We start from the raw sequence: 18,067 nt of genomic DNA, 5'->3' as shown, positions 1-18,067 counted from the left end.
ATTTCACAGGATAGCTAAGGGGTGCCGGGTGCTAAACTTCAGCACGTGTCCCATCAAATCTTCGTAATTAGAAGGACTAAATATGAGTTAATTATAAAACTAATTGCAGAACCCCTAAACTAATTCGCAAGACGAATCTATTAAGACTAATTAATCCATCATTAGCAAATGGTTATTGTAGCATCACATTATCAAATCGTGGACTAATTAGGCTTAATATAGATTCGTCTCACGAATTAGACTCCATCTGTGCAATTAGTTTTGTAATTAGCTTATGTTTAATACTTCTAATTAGTATCAAACATTCGATGTGATGGGTACTAAATTTTAGTTGTGGGAGCCAAACACCCCATAAATAAAACTCCTCTCCTGTCGAAAAAAATGCACTAGATGGGTGGATCCGGATCCAAAGTTGTCAAAATAGTCCAAACTTTCACCACCCTTTATTATTAGTCAGAACTCAGGGCCTGTTTGGGAGCACTCCGCTCCAGAAAAACCAGCTCCACTCCACCAGCTCCACACTTTCCTAGCTCCACTCCACCAACTCAAAAAAACATGGAGCTGTTGCACGTGTTTGGCTAATGGCAGTGCTCCAGCTCCAAAAACATTAGCACTTGTTGTGAATGGTCTATTATACCCATATGAATGGGTCCTACTTGTCAGTCTCCTTTTCTTCTCCTTCTCCTTTCTTCTCCTGCCTTCTCCTTCTCCTTTCTTCTCCCGAGGCGCAGGGGCGGCGGGTGGGTGGCGCGGGGCGCGGCGGGCAGCGGGCGAGCGGCGCGGGGCGCCGGGCGCAGCATGCCGAGGCGGCGCGGCGCACTGGGCGCAGGGGCGGGCGGGCGGGCGCGGTAGGTCGGGGCGGGGCGACGCGGCGGGCGGCAGGCGGGCAGGGGCAGCATGGCGAGCCGGGGCGAGGGGCGGCGACGGGGCGTTTTCTTTTCTTTGAATCGATGTGTAACAAGTGGCAATGGTGGGTAAATACCCACCAACTTCACGAGGAGGTCTGTAAAGGCAGTTTTTGGAGCACCCCTTGAGGTACTCCAAAAAAACGTGGATCTACCCCCTGCTCCACCTTTTTCCTGGAGCCGGAGTTGCTGGAGCTAGACGCGTTTGGCTGCGAAATTTTCGGAGTTGGTGGAGTGGAGTAATTTTTCGTGGAGTGGAGTGGTCCCAAACACCCCCTCATAAGGCTATATATCTGGGCCTTTACTGGGCCTTAGGACCATATTAGGGCGTGGGCCCCGAAGGATAGACTCGGCGGCTCAGGTCTTCTTCATCCGGAAGACCGGAAGCCAAGCGATTTCCTCTCCTTCCCCCGACTTGACTCCAACGGAAGCCGCTGCCCAATCCGTCTTCTCCAACCCCGACCGGTCGAGCCGCCCTTCCCCTCCTCCCTCGCGCCCGCGTGCGCCTCGCAGCTGAGCCCCCTCCTCCCCGCGCCTGTACTCCGGATTTCGTTTCCCAGCGGCCAATTTTCCCTTGCCTTTTCCTTTCTGCGCTCCACCCTCTCGGCCTTATCTCCTAGCGGCGACGACAGGGCGAGCAGCCACTGACAGGTCTTTTGTCGGCCGACCACCTGGCCTTCGTCGGGCGCCGGCGACGAACATCCGACAGGTACGCCCACCTATTCCCTTCCCTTCCTGCGGTGCGAAATCGAGCCCCCAAACCCTGATGTTTTGTATTTATATTTGGATCTGACCATGTATTCTTCTAAACTTCGAATTTTTTTTCAAGCAATTATCGGGTGTACATGTGTACACCCATGTCCTAAACTGGGTCCGCCCCTGATACGTGGGTAGTCATTAGTCAAACTGCAGCATTCCCATGTTAGTGTAAGCAGAGTTGCTGAGAATTTTTGCGAACGTGCTCAAGTGCTCTAAATGTCTTGCCTTACGCGGTGTTTCATTTGAGTGTTGGATTGCTATTTTTTAATACATGCTAGTAGGGTGCAGCAGGATTAGGGTTTGCAGTTGTCAATCTGCTATCTCGCTTTAGGGTTTAGGCAATGTCTCAGATGAGGTGTGATTGCCACGTCGTTCCTTGCCATTTATGGATACAAAGCCAAACTACTGTAGAGGTTACTTTACAGAATCAGTGCAGGTTGCCACTAGATCCTCACCTTTTTTGCCGGGCCACAGAAAAGAAACAATGTTTCTTTTTTGCGAGGATAGGTTCGTTAATCCATCCACTTTGTCCCTAGCGGATCTTTAAGGCTGTAGCGACTGCTCAAAATTAAGGGTTCAGTTGAATTCAATGCCTCATATTATTGTCTATGCTTCAGGCCACAGATCAAATCATTTGTGCAAATGCCCCTGTAAGTGGGCCCATGCGCAACATGTTCAGTTTGGTGTTTTTCTTGTGTTATTGGCTGAACATAAATTGAGGCTGCTAAAACCTGTGTAGTTAATGACCTGAAATGTAAGGCGACCTGCAGCGTTTGTGTGTTAGTGTTTGCTATTTGACCAGATTTACTGCATTATTCTTGTACACGTGCTGAAGTTCCCCATACCGTAAATGGCTGCTCTTATGTGGTACTTTTTCGAGTGTTGGGTTGCTTTTTTGGTTACATGCTAGTAGAATTGTAGTAGGATGTGCAGCTAACAATTTTCCATTTCACCTTTGGTGATGACGTATTATTGTCAAGTCATTCCTTGTCATTTACGAGCACAAAGACTAGCTATTTTAGAGGCCCACCATACAGAATTGCTTCAAGTTGCAATTGCAATGATGCCTTTTGCTTATATAATGTAATGTTAGTGATAATGTGCCTTAATTGAGCTTGGGATTGTAGCTTCCACATGCTACTTAAGCCACTCGCAATGCATGATGTCCAAAATTATTTATTAGAGAAATAATGCAAGAAAGGCAGACAGTAGCTAGAATGAGTCAAGTCTTTAGTTTTTGTTCAGTTTCATTCAGTGTTCAGTTAGCAGTCAGGTAGAAATATGTTAGCAAGTCCTGGTCTTCAGGAAGTAGTGTTAGCTGAGTCAATTGCTCCACTAGTGATCATGTCCTAGATGTTAGGGGCCACTATGGCCAGTAGTTTTCGGCCACCAAGGTCATGTCTTCCAAGTTGTAGTAAGGAGCAATAGAAACCAAAAAGCTGCATCATTGCAGCGCAAAATACTTGGTATCCTTGAGTTCCTGAGAGAACTGTGAGTTGAGTGATTTTACATACCTCTTCCCCCAATGCATATTTGGTTGTTTTTCTTGTCTCTAGGATTTTTGAGCCCAGCTTGTTTATTCCACAGGACACTAGCTCATTCTCTTTTCTCATTTAATTGCTTGACACATAAGATCTCATCCTACATGGACATGTATTAAATACCTAAGGCATTCGCCAAAGTCGGGCATTGGGAAGGCTTATAGTTTCATGCTAATCATGTTTGTATAAAATTCAAGCTGTAGCTATCCAGTTGCATATGCCTTTCCACCCTGGTACAACCGGTTTCAACGTAGGAACCAACAGAACTGTAATTTTATTTATGCTTTGTTCATTTAGGTCTTTATGGAATGATAATGGGTTATTTTCTGTGCCTTGAATCCTTTTATTCTAATTTGGTGAAAACATTGATGAAGAAACTTTGTGTCAAATCGTTTATTTCTGCTACAGCCCATCTATGTTAAATGTTTTCATCTATGTATTGAAATTAGGTGTGGCACCTTAATACAACATTCCCTTTTCCACCATGCTGGCACTATATCTGCATTTCTAGATAATTGAACTTAAAAATTGTATTGTGACTAAATATATTTATATATTAAAAAAATAAATTGCTGGTGTATCTTAAATCAACATGAGTTGTGGTTACTGGGGTGTCTTGACCTGTGCATGGTTGAAGCCTGTTGTACGGATTGCCTATACTGGTATTATGTAGTACAAAATAGCAACATGAACTTTTCACAGCAGTTTCTGGATTTTGTTATGTGTTTGTGTTTGTGTTTGTTGTCGTCAGAAATGCTTGGCTTCTGTGCATGCAACATCCTTGCAATACGATCTTCTTATCAGTATCTTATTCAGTTTGTTTGTGCTGATGAATCTTTCATTATGTTGACAAAGGTGGACTACAAAACTGAGTGCAATGGATTATGATAGTTCTAGAAGAAGTAACTCCAAAAAAAGGACGCATTCCAATTCTGATGATGGAAAGAGGAAACGGTTAAACTCCAGGCATGATGACGCATCTATGCCCTCTGAGCCAATTGAAACCATTTACAGGATATTGTGCCCAGTAAAAAAGATAGGCAGTGTCTTGGGGAGAGGTGGTGACATTGTTAAGGCCCTTAGAGAGGAAACTAAATCAAAGATAAGGGTTGCTGATTCCATTCCTGGTGCAGACGAGAGAGTAATTATCATCTTCAACTACCAGAATCAATCTGAGCAAGCTGATGAAACAGCTGAAAATATAACTAGTGATGGCTCAGAGAGCATGAAGCCCCATTGTTCTGCCCAAGATGCCTTATTGAAGATTCATGATAAGATCGTGGCAGATGAAGTTCATGATGGAGTTGCCAACAATAAATCTGAAAGTGCTGATGATGTGACTGCCCGAATTTTGGTTCAAGGCAATCAAGTTGGCTGCCTTCTAGGAAAAGGTGGCTCCATTATACAACAACTGCGAAGTGATACTGGTGCGGGGATCCGTGTCTTGCCATCTGAAAGCCTTCCCCAATGTGCACTTAAAAGTGATGAACTAGTGCAGGCAAGTTATATAAATAGTAAAAACTCCTGTGGCCTCATATAGTGTTTCTTTATTTTGGATTAATATTCAACTATTCATGGATTACTTTTATGGAAACAAATACATCAATTGCTGTCCTACTTGGCGAGTTTCTCATGCTTTTGATAACTTAATTTCCCTGCCAATTAATTGAATGAACTAAAGTGGAGTTTTGGATCTGGCCTGTTGTTCTCATCTCCTGAAAATTGTCTTTATCATGCATAGTTTCATTCTTGGACATGAATATCTTAATTCTGCTGTTGATATTTCAGATATCTGGAGCACCTTCTCTTGTAAGGAAAGCTCTCTATGAAATATCTACTCGTCTCCATCAACATCCTCGTAAAGAAAATCGACCTCTTGAAGAAATAATAGATGCAAGCACACGAAGGAAACGCGAGTCTCCACCACCATTACCACATGGAAATCCAATGTCACACCTGCATATTGATCATCCACCACCTATACCCCTGCTTGATCCGTATAGAGATGGACCTTTGCGAACTGTTGCTGAAACTGAGGAGTTTTCTGTCAGAATTCTGTGTGCCTCTGAGCTCATTGGTTCAGTTATTGGGAAAAGTGGGGCCAATGTTAAGCGGGTAGAGCAGCAGACTGGTGCTCGCATTAAGGTTCAAGAATTTGACAAAGATGCTTCTGGAGAAAGGCTTATTATTGTTTCATCTAAGGAGGTAATGCAGATGGTTGTTCTGATTGTCAACCCCTTCTAACACCAACTTTCTGCATGAGTACTCACAATTCTACCTCCTCATTTCTCCAGACACCAGCTGATCCAATATCCCCAACAATTGAGGCACTTATGTTGCTCCATGATAAAGTAAGTGTACCCTCTGAGAAACGCCATGTGAGTACAAGGCTTGTTGTACCATCAAGCAAAGTTGGCTGTATTCTTGGGGAAGGTGGGAAGATAATTACTGAAATGAGAAGGCGAACTGAGGCAGAAATTCGAGTTTACTCGAAAGCAGATAAACCAAAGTACTTGTCTTTTGATGATGAGCTTGTGCAGGTGATTTAATATTTGCAAACAGCTGCATCACGATAGGTATATATATTTTTTCTATATCCAGACCTTTTATATTTAACTTTTGTTATGCCTTTATATTTGTTCCAAGCTTTCAGGTTGCTGGGCCTCCAGCTATTGCAAGAGGAGCCCTCGCAGAGGTTGCTTCGAGACTTAGAACTAGGACTTTGAGAGACACCAGTTCTACCAATAATCCTCCACCTGCTGCCCCTTTTCATGATCATCCTGTTGATAGCAGAGAATTCACACTATATGGAAGGCCTGCCAATGATCCACCATATGGAAGGCCTGCCATTGATCCACCATATGGAAGGCCCGCCATTGATCCACCATTCGGAAGACTTACCAATGATCCACCATATGGAAGGCCTGCCATAGATCTACCATTTGGAAGACTGACCAATGATTCACCTTATGGAAGGCCTGCCGCTGTTCCACCATTTGGAAGACCTACCAACGATCCACCATATGGAAGACCTGCCAACTATGCACCATATGGAAAACTTGCCAACGATCCACCATACGGAAGACCTTCCAGTAATGTACCATATGGAAGACTGAACGAAAATGCACCTCGTGATCCTTCCCATTCATATCCTGTAGACTACTTTTCTAAAAGAGAATATCCCAATGGAAGCCCTCTGTTTGTTAGTAATTTCCCGTCATCTGCTTATGAGAGATATGCAGCACCTGCTCGTGTTCCTACTAGAGAACTTCCCTCCTCTTTCAGTCCCGGTGCAGATTATATGTCCCATCGTTCTTATCGTGACCATGTGCCTACTGATAGCTACTCTAGTAGGGGAACACAGCAATTAGGCATTGCAAGAGATGGAAATTCAAATGCTTACGACTATACTGAGGTACATCTTTGACGAGCTAGCTTCCCTCCTTTTGAAATGGCCACCACATGGAAAAATTTTCATTAGAAGCTTTAGACTGAACACATGACTTTTCCAATCTGCCTATTTTGTTCCAATATTGGGTGTGATACATCTGAATAAAGGGAAAAAACATATGTTGTCTTATGGTGATCAACTTTCATCCTTACAGCTGTCACTTCTGTAGCAGCTATATTCACTCTATAATGCGGACACGATGGTGCAATTCTGTTGATTTGTTATCACCTGTGAATCCTAGATTTGGCTGCTGAGATGTTCTCTGCTTTATTCTTTATTTTATTTATGCCTATCAGAAAAATTGAGTTCTGAATAGATTTAAGTTTCTTTCTGGTCAGGCTGCTGGACAGATGCATGGACGTGCGGATCACCGAGGACATACAAGTGTTGCTGGGTATGACTTTGGAGTCCTTCTCCCTTCCTAAACACATTCAGTTTTACCAGTACAAATTTCAGTGAAAAAGGGTCCTTTGGCAGCAGGTACTCAAGCACTATTGAACTGAGGATTCCAAATAGTTCCTTGGAATCTATTATTGGAGTTGGCGGGGTCAATCTAGCAGAGATCTGTCAGGTATAGGAGCTATGCTTTTTGTTCCATGGGCATGGCTATCTGAAATTCATCCTCTGTTATGATCTGATAGATTCTCATGAATGTTCTATTTGACCCCAGATTTCCGGTGCAAAACTGAGGCTACTTGAAGCACATGCCGGTTCTTCAGAGTCGGTAGTGGAGATCCAGGGCACGCTGGACCAAGCGAAAGCTGCGCAGAGTCTCCTGCAGGGCTTCATCAGCGCGAACAGCCGGGGCACGCAGCAACAACCCCAGTCTTCCCGCATGCCACTTTACCCCAGCTGGGGCTAGTTTCTGGTCTCCTGGCAGAGGAAAGGCAGATTCCGCATGGTTCGACGTGTGGCTGGAGCTATCTCTGGCTGCAGATTAGCCGCTCGCTGCAGATTAGCCGCCTTTCTTGATTTCCGGCTAGATAGCTGTTATATTGTCTTGTGCGAGCAAAGATAACATAGGTTATGTCTTGTGACAAATAAGATCGTTTACCTCGCTCATGGAACACCTGGTAACAAGTGCCGCCGCTCTGTGGTCGCTGTATTTGAAACTGCACATCTGGTTTTCTTGAGACTGGCTTCACCCATGCTAGTTTCACTTGCTGGAACGCAGTATACTTCAGAAATATAAGAACTCAATTATTTTTATCCGTAGAAAGGAAGAAAAAGAATATCCATATTTTTCATTCACGCCAGTGGCTGATCGATGTTAATCCTGCCACACGCATTCCCTGAGGCACTCCTGATTCATGGCGTGTTTGAAGTAACCCAATGACATAAGAGAGCATTGCAAATTTCACTCGCATGCATGCATTGTTGTGGCTGGCTAGCAGCAAGTTTATCGAATCTTAACCAGAACAATGTGCAGTACATCGCAGGGTCATGAAAACCGATATGCCTGCCTGATCATCTTGCATTTGGGTGCGCTAGAAAATAAAAATACCCAAGAAATAAGCTGATCCACAATGCAGTTAAGCTGGGTGTCCAGTCCAGGAGTAGTTGCTCGGATTAGTGCACGTTGACCGAATGACGATGAATTTGAAATATAGAAAAATGATTTGAAGCTTTAGTTATTTCAAATGACGGGGTAGAATGGTAGATAGTACGTATAGTACTACACATTTGAAAATTTGGAGCTTTACCGGGATAGAGCAATAAGCCTAAAGCTGGTTGCAAACGCAGTATGGTTGCGTTAACCGTGGCAAATGGGCTCGTTCTTTTCTAACGCTTTGCAGAGTATTCTTGACTTAAATCTTTATTTGCCGCATTTGGTTCGAAAGCTTCGTACTCTGGGCAATCAGGTAGGAACACATTTGAAAATTTCCGTAAATTGATAAACTGAATGACGCTCAAAATATACTGAAAGTTTCTACGTTCGGAAAACGCCGCTCAGGATTGTTTAGCTCTTCCCAGTTACTATTTCACTGCAATTGCACTTTAATATGTACTCAAGTAATGGCAATTGGCAGGCCTTACAGTGTGGTGATTCAAATGAGAATGTATCCATGTAATATACCAAATCCAGCACATTATTATACGCACAAATCATACGAGCTACCGTCTAACCAGCCCCATATTACACCGCCTGAACTCATGCAGTACACCAGATAATGTACTCCACAATGGCACCCAATGGAAAAGAAGCAAACGAATAGTGGCAGCGACGGCAAGATGACCATCACTCATTGAGGCCTGTAGTAGTTGTTGCTCTGGTGGGGAGGGTAAGCCCCGGGGGCATTGTAGGGTGGCTGAGGATATGGGCCCGGTTGTTGCGGCTGAGGTTGATGGGCGTTGTAGTACGGCCCGCGCCATCCAGGATATGCCGGCTGACCGTAGTCGTGACCAGGAGGCGGCTGGTGCGGTGGCTGCTGGTACTGACCGGGGTGTGGCGCGCCATATGGAGGCTGTTGCGGTGGTGCGCCATAGGGCGGGGGGTATGGCTGTGAGTATGCAGGTCTTGGCTCCGGTTGGGAGTATCCAGGCCTGGAGTCGCCCCCAATGGGGGCCTGAGCATGGGGCGGTGGTGATGGACTGCTCTGATCAGGAGGTACAGAAGCATTCCTCTGCATAGACGAGTGGCTGGAGGATGAGAAGTTGAAACCCGCTAGCTTCCTCTGCACATCTTCAATCATTTCACGGCATTGAATGTTTCGGGTCATTATAAAGTCACTGCACTGCTGTTTTATTTTGCCAATTGCTTCCTGTAAACAGGGATCATCAGAGAATCAGTAGCCCATCTGAGAAGAGACATCAGCATTCCCATGTTCAATGCAAATGGAACAAAATGGAAATGCAAACACACACCTGTAAAGTAACATAAAAGTTTAGGCCCTCATTGATGTTCTTCTTAATCTCCCGGTATTTAGCAACAGCAGCAGCGATTTGCTTGTAACATCTCTCACGAGCAGCTGAAATGAAAAAAAAAGAGGAAGTTTCAGAAATCGGAATTACACATTACATCTCCCATAAAGAAAAATGAATTACTACACATTACATTATTTAGAAGATCTAACTCCAACAGGTCTAAAAAATTAAAAATAATAGCACCTGACTGATAATATTTCAATGCAACTTTCCCTCAAAATTCAATGCAACAATGATTACAAGTTAGAATGTAAGAACAGTATCAGTTTGAAGTAACTCCAGAAAATTATGCACAGGCAGCAAAGGCATGCATACAAGCGGACTGCTGTAAGAAGTATGCAAATAATGTAATGAAGTTTATGGATAACTGAAGCAGATAAATTGCTTCAATTTGCAAAGAAATGCCAGCAAATCACTAGTTTCCCGACCTATCAGCACAAATCTAGGGAATCACTGTAATTGTTGGGCTCAAGAATGGAAAGTCCACTACCAAAGTGATTAAGTGCATGATAGCTACCAACAATAGGATGGACAAATTCCAAAAAATAAGATGTTAACAAGTATAAAATTTTAAAGCAACGAAAGGTAGCAGTACATCACATGGATAGCTGAAGCAATAACTGTAACCTTGCTGGCATGAGGTAAATTAGAATAAGTAATCTAAAGAGCCTGTTGTAACTTTTGGACTTAATGTATATAGCAAGCTGCAACAGTCACTGTGTGCAGGCATCTATCATAACTATGACAAGGGGAAAAACACTAGAAAGGTTACCTTTGTAATCCTCTAGATTGAATACAGCAGCAAATTGCTCGTTTTGCGCCTGTGCAAGGATGCAATATGTAATTATCAGACACAAGGAAGTAAATGACAAAATATAGCACATTGGCTCTAATAAATACTTCTCACACTGTTTCTTTCTTTTCTCATCTACTGGAGTTAACTCACTCAGTTGCAAAACAATTGTGCTACCACTCACTCAGTTGGAATAGAAATTTTGTTGATAGGTATATGCTTTTAGACTAACTTCTCGCACAAAGGAAGTCTCAAAGCGGACTGCACCAATGTTTATCAGGCATGTCTGCTTACCTGTATTTGCAGCAATAATTGTTCCTGTGCCATAATGTTATCAGCAATTTCAGCACAGATAGAATCATACTTAGCAATCTCCTTCTTGAAAAGATCGTCATGTGATCCAACACCAGCCATCAACTTAGGCAGTATATCATCCTGGTAGAAATGAATATTCTCAGCACACACAATAGTATATGACCACATCACCAGTTATTTACCACTCATTTCTAAGAAATGAAAGACAGATTGAATTTCAGTTATTGTAAGGGCTAACAAACTTGAAAAGCAGTCCGCCAGGACCTCCACAAATCTTGTCCAATGGAATTTGGAAGGGTCAATGGGAAGCAGAAGATTTACTAAGTAGAGCAACATTAGCACGCGCGCGCGCACACACACACACACACACACACAAACAAAAAGCACTCATAGGAGCTCATGACGAATTAGTAATTAATACAGCACTCCAAGCACACTAACATTTTAAGAATAATTTGATCACTGAGAAGAAAATCGCACCATAGCTTGTAATTTAATGCTAGTGCCAGACTTAAAGAATTCTACAAAAGCACAATTATCAAGAAAAAATCGCCTAAGAAAAAATTATCAAGAAAAAACACAGGAACAATAGTTGTACCTTTCTTTTCATTTCTTTTAGCATGTCTTCAAGACCTGCCCTTTGTGCTCCAAGAGATTCCAGTTGTCTCTGTGTTGACACATAGAAATAAGTTTTGCCAAGTTTATAACAAAGTCTTACTCAGCTAAGAAAACTAATGTACCAACCAAGCTTTGTTTCAGGGCTCCAACAATGGCATCTTCATTCCCATCCAAGGACATGATAGGCCTAGAAATACTTGGAAGTGCAGACTCTATCTGCAACATATAACAGGAATGTGTAACTATCTAGATATGAAGAATATAATGATGATAACAGAAAAGGGTCATGGTTCATAGTGAAGCACACAAAGAGAGGTAATCCACTCAAATGTTAAGTCTTAACAGTATTTTAAAGTTTCATGTAACATACTAATGTTAAATTCTTACTGGTCGTTTGTCAAGAATAGACATCAAGGGATAGTTCTCCTTCACGCCTCGTTCAATCAAAGAGTCACTATCAGCAGCTTTCTTAAGATTAGCAGCAAACAGATTCAATCGATCCTGAATGTTTTTAGTTAGGGTGCTTGATTGAGGTCTGGTCCAGCGACTCCCAAATTGCGTACGAAATTGTGCATCTTCATTCGCCTCCTTCTGCAGAAGCTCTTCAGTCTGAACAAGTAGTTCCTGATTGACCCTCCTCAAATCCCTAAGCTGCTGCAGCTCAGATTCCAAGGCAGCAGGCCCACCACTTATCTGCACAGCCTCTACATCTTCCTTCAGATCGAAGGGTAAGGTTATATTTCCTTCCAATGAAAGAATAGAATCTGGTAAGTCCATTTCCTTAAATCTGACTCTAGCGATCTCACTAGCTTGCTGCAATTTCTCTGCCTGAGTCCGGATAATATTATCTACCATCTCTGTGTACTTGGAAAGTGCTTTCATGCTGCCATCAGGCACAAGTGATGAAAAAAGCCTTTCCTTGCTGGCATCTAAAGCTTCAGCCAGAGAGGTAGGCTTTACAAGTGATGCTGCAGGGAGGGCACCCAAGGAACCAGCAGCTGGAACCCGCATCAGGTAAACACGATCATTCTCCTTCATAGCCCTTTCCAAGTTGGTTTTCATGTTACTTTCCAGCTTGTTGACGGAATCCAGAAGCTGGGCAGCAACTCCCTTTGCAGCCTTCTTAGCATCTGCCAAGGCGCTCATTCCAATCTTCAAGCGTGCAATTTCCTCAGCAATTTCTTCTTTCTCATGAAGATCCAGTGAATATCTATAACAAGCATCAGCATAGAATTGGGCTGCCTTCAGCTGGACATGAGACACCCATGACTTATCGAAGTGCTGACTTAGAGGAGGTGCACTGAGAGATGCATATGCTTCTTCGTAGAATATGCCCACCTGAAAAGATATGTGAACATGTAATGACACCAAAGTTTCACAGAAGAGAAGAAATGTAGCAGTATCATGAATAAGAATATGCTGTAATGTTAGAAGCTAAACAACAAGAAGAGAAGAAATGTGACGGTATCATGAATAAGAATGTGCTGCATTAATAGCAGCTAAACACCAACCATGCAAATCATGCATAATCAAGTCCTAATATATATCCAAATTAAATCAATAGTTGGAACTAATCTCACTACCATCAGGATACACACTCAAACTCTAGCAAGTCAAACATAACGAAATCTTTACAGGATGAATGATCATACTACTACTACCGATTGCTTGCTACTCCAGAAATGTTTCAATCAAACAATTTAACCACCCTATAGGCCTATAAGATATTCCAGAATTAGGTTTATCATGATGTTATGATAAATGAACTTTCCTAGCTTAGGGTTCAGCATGCTATAATGGTCTCTCAATTAGTTAGGTTCTGAATAATATATAATCACAATTCACTTATGGCTGGTAAACTTGTTGTCGCTGCTCAAACAACTTCAGAAACATTCAAAGCTCCATTCCACATCAATCCAAACTAAGCCCCCGTAGCGCTGAGTTCAAAGCGACAAAACAACCTGGGCAACAGCTAGTAACCACGCACCTGCCGCGCCACCTTGGAGCACAGCGCGGGCGGCTTCCCTCCACCAATGACCTTCTCGAAGAAGCACTCCTGCGCCTGCGCGAGCATGAGCTTCTCGAGCATGCCGGCACACTCGGGCGTGACGTCCACGGTGGTAGCCCCCGCGGCGACGGCCTTGGCCGCGATCCCGCTCTCCCTGAGCCACGCGAACGCGCCCGCGGCGCTCTGGAACGCGCCGCACGCGGTCCTGATCCCGACATCGGTGGAGCGGTCCGCGGCAAGCGCGATCTGGGAGTAGACGGCGCCGAGGTTGAAGAGCACGGCGGCCTTCTCGAGGTGGATGGAGGCGAGGGCGCACTTCTTGTTCCCCCTGAAGGCGTCGTGCCAGGTGAAGGTGAGGGAGTGGACGTGGGCGCGGTCGGGGGAGATGGGGAAGCGGGGCTCCACGAGGGCGAGCGCCCGCGCGTAGGCGAGGAGCGCGTCGCGGCGCTGCTCGAGGGAGGACGGGTCCGGGAGGGAGGGCTGCTCGACCTCGGCGCGGAGGTCGCGCACCGCGCTGAGGTCGTCGTCGGCCGCGGCGGCCTCGCGCTCCGAGTAGGCGGAGGCGATGTAGAGGCGGAGCGGGCGGTAGAGGTCGGTGGGGGTAGTCTTCTTCTCGTGGATCGCGAGCATCACGTTGGAGGACCCCGCCGCCGACGCCATCGTGGGGGGCGGACGCGGTGGCCGGAGGCGGGGTGGGGAGGAGGGATCGGGGGATTGGGGTGGGGGTGGGTGCTTCGGGGTGAAGGAAATTTGGGGGGAGTTGGGAGTTGTCGCGCTGTAAGGGCAGCAGAAGAAGCGAACTGGAAGAGAATGCTTCGCCGCGTTAGGGACGCTGGGTGCTTTGAGATCAGTGCGGACGACCAGCAGAGTCCGGGTCGGCGGTCTCGGCCTGGGTCGGAAGTTGGAACGGGGTCGGTGTTGGGTTCTGGACACTGACACCCGGGCACACACGGTCGCTGTAGACCTCTTTCCTCCACCCATCCTTGCCTTGTTAACGTTCACACTCTACTAGTCTACTTTTGCCGGTCAAGCAGTCACAAATACATGACGATTTGATTAAGTTTTTTCAAGCTTTAAGAAATTTTGACTAACATGACTCTTAAATTAATTGGTTCAAAAACACAAATTTCTTATACGTTGTCATACATCTATAGGCCCACCAGAAGATTTGGACAATTCCAAATATGGAGCGGGATACCAAGATGCATCTGACATTAAGATCATAGCATAGGGCGGCGTAGTCTATATGGAAAGACAGGAACTAGTCGAGAATTCGAAATGTACTCACTGTACTAAGAGTAGAACTCCTAACCCTGCCCCCAACTATATAAGGCGAGGCAGGGACCTCCTCCAAAGCAATTCAATCTAACCAACACACAGAATGTAGGGTATTACGCAGTGTTCCACAAAGGCGGAATTCCGCGACTGCCTAAACGCGCTTATGCGTTGGGTGGCGGGTACCGCGGTGCCTAGGGGGTAGGCAGTCCCCTAGGCGGCCCATGGTGGTGGCAGAGGCCAGGACGTGTCTAAATCATGTGTCTGCATTTACCTTCGAGTTCCTGATCTCGACAAGCTGCATCAACCAAAACACTATCTCGAGCACCCCCTCGATAGGTTGCCAGGTCTAAACACCGACAACTGGCGTGCCAGGTAGGGGATCTCACTGAGAATTCGCTGGTGAATTTGATGGTACAAGTTGTCATCAAGCACATCGGCGTGTTAAAGGAAGGCGCGATGTTCGTCTTTGGTTCCTGGGTCTGTGTCGCGGATGGTGCCAAAAGTTTCCACTGCTACATCGCACCGGCCTCGGAGAAGAAGTCCTCAACCGTCAAGCTCCAGCCTGAAGCGGTGGAAGACCCTGTCGAAAATTTCGATAAATTTTCAATCTCTGACCTAGTCAGAGGTTGGGGGACGAGGCCTTGGATTGCCCACCTATGATTTCTTCTGGGGTCATCTTGATTACTACAAGTTGGAGTTAGTGCATCTGAATCCTAATAGAATTTTCCATACTGCTATTTTCATCCACTTCTGTGAAGCTTTTCTAGGGACCAGGCCGCACTTTCAGTTATTCCGAAAGTTTTTCCGTGTGAAGCCAAACCCTCGAGGGAACACATATTGTTGGTTGGAGGCGCCAGAATTCAGATGCGGGAGACAGTAAGCAGCCTGTATTTGAATTACGAGTTGATAGACTCCAATGCTGGGTGGAAGGAAAAATGGTGTTACATTGACAACCATGATCCGAAACTACCCAAGCTTACAGGACACCGCCCGTCTTGGAACAACCGGTGGCTTGATGAACCGAAACATGAAGATTGCCTCCAACCCAAACTTATGGATAGAATTGCCAAGTTGAAACAAGAAGGGCTCACTGGAATTGGAGTAGCCTTTAGCTTTATGAAGCGCCGAATCCAACCTTTGCTGCAGCGATGCCACTATGGCTATGAATACACTGGTCTCAACGATCCATCCAGATTTTCTCTTGATGAAATTAGCACATATGAGATCATGGTTAGGCTCAAACGGATGTTCAAGAATGTCGGTGGGATCCCCACTATTGTGCGGGAACTCAACGCCTCACACCCATCAAAGCCTGTAAGTACTCGTGACCGTGGCCCCCCCAAGTACTTATTTTGAATGTACTAGTCAACTTATTTATCTCATTTTGCAGGAAGATGTGGCTTTGTATTTCTCTGCTCCTCCTCCTCTCGGATCTGAAGATGTCTGTGAAGCCGATCCTCACTTTATTACGCGGGAAGTCATGAGAGGCAATGACCAGGAGGAGGAGGTAGTCGAGTTCTCCAGCGGCACTAGTTCTGATGTCGCGGATCGATACGAAGTCAAGGCCTGGCTCAGTTAATGCCGGATCTTCCTCCGTAGCAAATAAATGCTCAGCCACAAATGAACTTGAAGTCGTGATCCATCCACCACCAAAGAAGAAATAGACTGCCCTTGCATAGCGGGTCGTGAAGAAATCCGTCACTGCGGATGATGTGCCTCCCAAGGTAATTTACCTATGAGGAAGGATAAGATCCTGGGTATCATGTACTCCCAAAGCATGTTTACAATGTCACCACCGTGTCTACTCAAGATGACATTGGTGGTTTGCAGGTACTCGAGCTGGTGACGGAAACTGAGAAGGTAGCTGCCTTGGCTGCTCAGGACAAGTCGCCGATCACCGAGGAGGTGATCGATGTTGAAGATGATCCAGAGTCTGTTGTTAGCAATGACAACTCCTCTAGAGATGCGGTGAACCCTGCTAGCGCATAGATGATATCAACAGCGGGGGCGGTAACTAAGGCTAGCCAAGATCAGGCTGCAACTTCTCAGGCTGAGCCAAAGGCACCGTCTCCAGCTATTAAGCAACTGCACCTGATGGGAGAACCAAAATTGAAACTAAGGAGATCTTCAAGGTATCCTCTATTGCTCTTTCGAGTACTTATTATGATTCGAAAGTAAGTTGCTTGTGATAGAAATATGTGCCCTTATGCAGGAAATCGTCAGACATAGATTTGGCTAGGCCTGACTCCAATCCTGTGACTGATGGTAGCAACCACTCAGTTCAAGACATCATCCAAGCTCAAGCAGTCCTTCCGCCGCAGGAGCAAATTGTGGAGAAGCCGTCTACTCCAAGGGCTACGTTTGCTATGGTGGCTCTTAAGCATGAGGTGTTGGCATCATCAACTGATGTTGTGCCGCTAGCCCCCAAGCAACAAGTACTCAAAGAAGTGGCGACGACGACTTCTGGTACCGTGGCTACTCTCGTAGCCCCCGAGCCAGAGGTGGAAATTGAAGCAGTGACAGTTTTGGAAGTCATGGCCGCCGACGCGTCCTCCGAGCCAGGTCCGTCGACAAACCTTGACATGGTTCCGCAAAGCACAATGGATTCTAAAGCTCGTGCGGATCCTCTGTCAGCCGAAGAAATCCGTCTTGAAGAAATCCAACTAATCGACGACCCCTTGTTGAATATGGACATGGCCACTGGAATGATGGAGATGCACCACCCTATCAGCAATTATGCAGAGGTATTTTCTTTTTGACTTGATTTGTTGATAGTTGCCTTGTAACTTGTACTCGTGTACTAATACGAGTACCTATTGTGTGTGTTGCAGGATGTCATCAAGCGCTCCCACCACAAATCCTAGATGCTTGAAGGATATGGAGACACTGTTCTTCGTTCTGAGGCCCTTGAAAAAGAACTTGCTAAGGAGAGGGAGCACTTTTATCGATTAATGATGGAGCTGCGACTGAATATCGGAATCGCATCTTGCAACTTGAATAAGAGAAAGACCGACTCAGCGGATGCAACAAGTCCTTGAACCAACAAATTAAAGGTAATTGTTATTCTTGCTGCTTTCCGAATACTGATTCTACTTGTGGTACTAACCCTCTACTGCCTTAATGTGCAGAGCTTGAGAAGTCGAATAAAGAACTCTAGGAGAAAGCCACCGATTGGACCAATGCATTCTATCGTGTGACTGACCAGCACGACAAACTTGTCTTGCAAGTTGAGAAATCGGAGCATAACCTAGAGAAGGAGAAGAAGATGCATGAGGATGGCGAGGTTGATCTTGAAACTGCCATGGAGACCATCAAAGATCGCGAGGCTAAGGCGAAAATTGCTACATTCACCCTAAGTAAGATTTGTGAGGCCGCCCAGCCGATTGCGGATATGATAGAGCACCTAGCTGAAGGTGTAGAGCCTCGTCCGCTATCAGAGATACTCAAGGATGCGCTAGAAAAGATTTCTAGCTA

General features: G+C 45.3%; 2 protein-coding genes across 3 annotated transcripts; one reads left to right on the top strand and one right to left on the bottom strand.

The window, feature by feature from the left end:
• Positions 1 to 1,273: 1,273 nt before the first annotated feature.
• Positions 1,274 to 7,903, top strand: LOC101781194 (KH domain-containing protein HEN4). 2 transcript variants are annotated; one of them, XM_014804556.2, is made up of 8 exons: positions 1,274 to 1,614; positions 4,061 to 4,703; positions 4,994 to 5,410; positions 5,500 to 5,745; positions 5,859 to 6,620; positions 6,995 to 7,050; positions 7,134 to 7,227; positions 7,327 to 7,903. In XM_014804556.2, the coding sequence occupies exons 2-8, from the start codon at positions 4,083 to 4,085 to the stop codon at positions 7,516 to 7,518; spliced, it is 2,388 nt and encodes a 795-aa protein (XP_014660042.1). In that variant the 5' UTR covers positions 1,274 to 1,614; positions 4,061 to 4,082; the 3' UTR covers positions 7,519 to 7,903. The 2 variants fall into 2 exon arrangements, with proteins under 2 accessions (XP_014660042.1, XP_004982740.1); XM_004982683.4 differs by having other exon boundaries at positions 1,275 to 1,614; positions 7,137 to 7,227.
• Positions 7,904 to 8,612: 709 nt separating this feature from the next.
• On the bottom strand, positions 8,613 to 14,048 carry LOC101780792 (vacuolar-sorting protein BRO1). The gene is made up of 8 exons (XM_004982681.4): positions 13,295 to 14,048; positions 11,695 to 12,645; positions 11,434 to 11,523; positions 11,288 to 11,356; positions 10,669 to 10,809; positions 10,354 to 10,402; positions 9,522 to 9,625; positions 8,613 to 9,418 (listed from the first exon to the last, which is right to left on the bottom strand). Exons 1-8 carry the CDS (start codon positions 13,973 to 13,975, stop codon positions 8,900 to 8,902), a joined length of 2,604 nt encoding a protein of 867 aa, XP_004982738.1. The 5' UTR covers positions 13,976 to 14,048; the 3' UTR covers positions 8,613 to 8,899.
• Between the last annotated feature and the right edge of the window lie 4,019 nt (positions 14,049 to 18,067).

The sequence above is a fragment of the Setaria italica genome, chromosome IX (assembly GCF_000263155.2).
Source record: "Setaria italica strain Yugu1 chromosome IX, Setaria_italica_v2.0, whole genome shotgun sequence".
Taxonomy (NCBI): domain Eukaryota; kingdom Viridiplantae; phylum Streptophyta; class Magnoliopsida; order Poales; family Poaceae; genus Setaria; species Setaria italica.
Note: the sequence above shows the minus strand (reverse complement) of the source record. Positions and strands in the feature narration are given on the sequence as shown.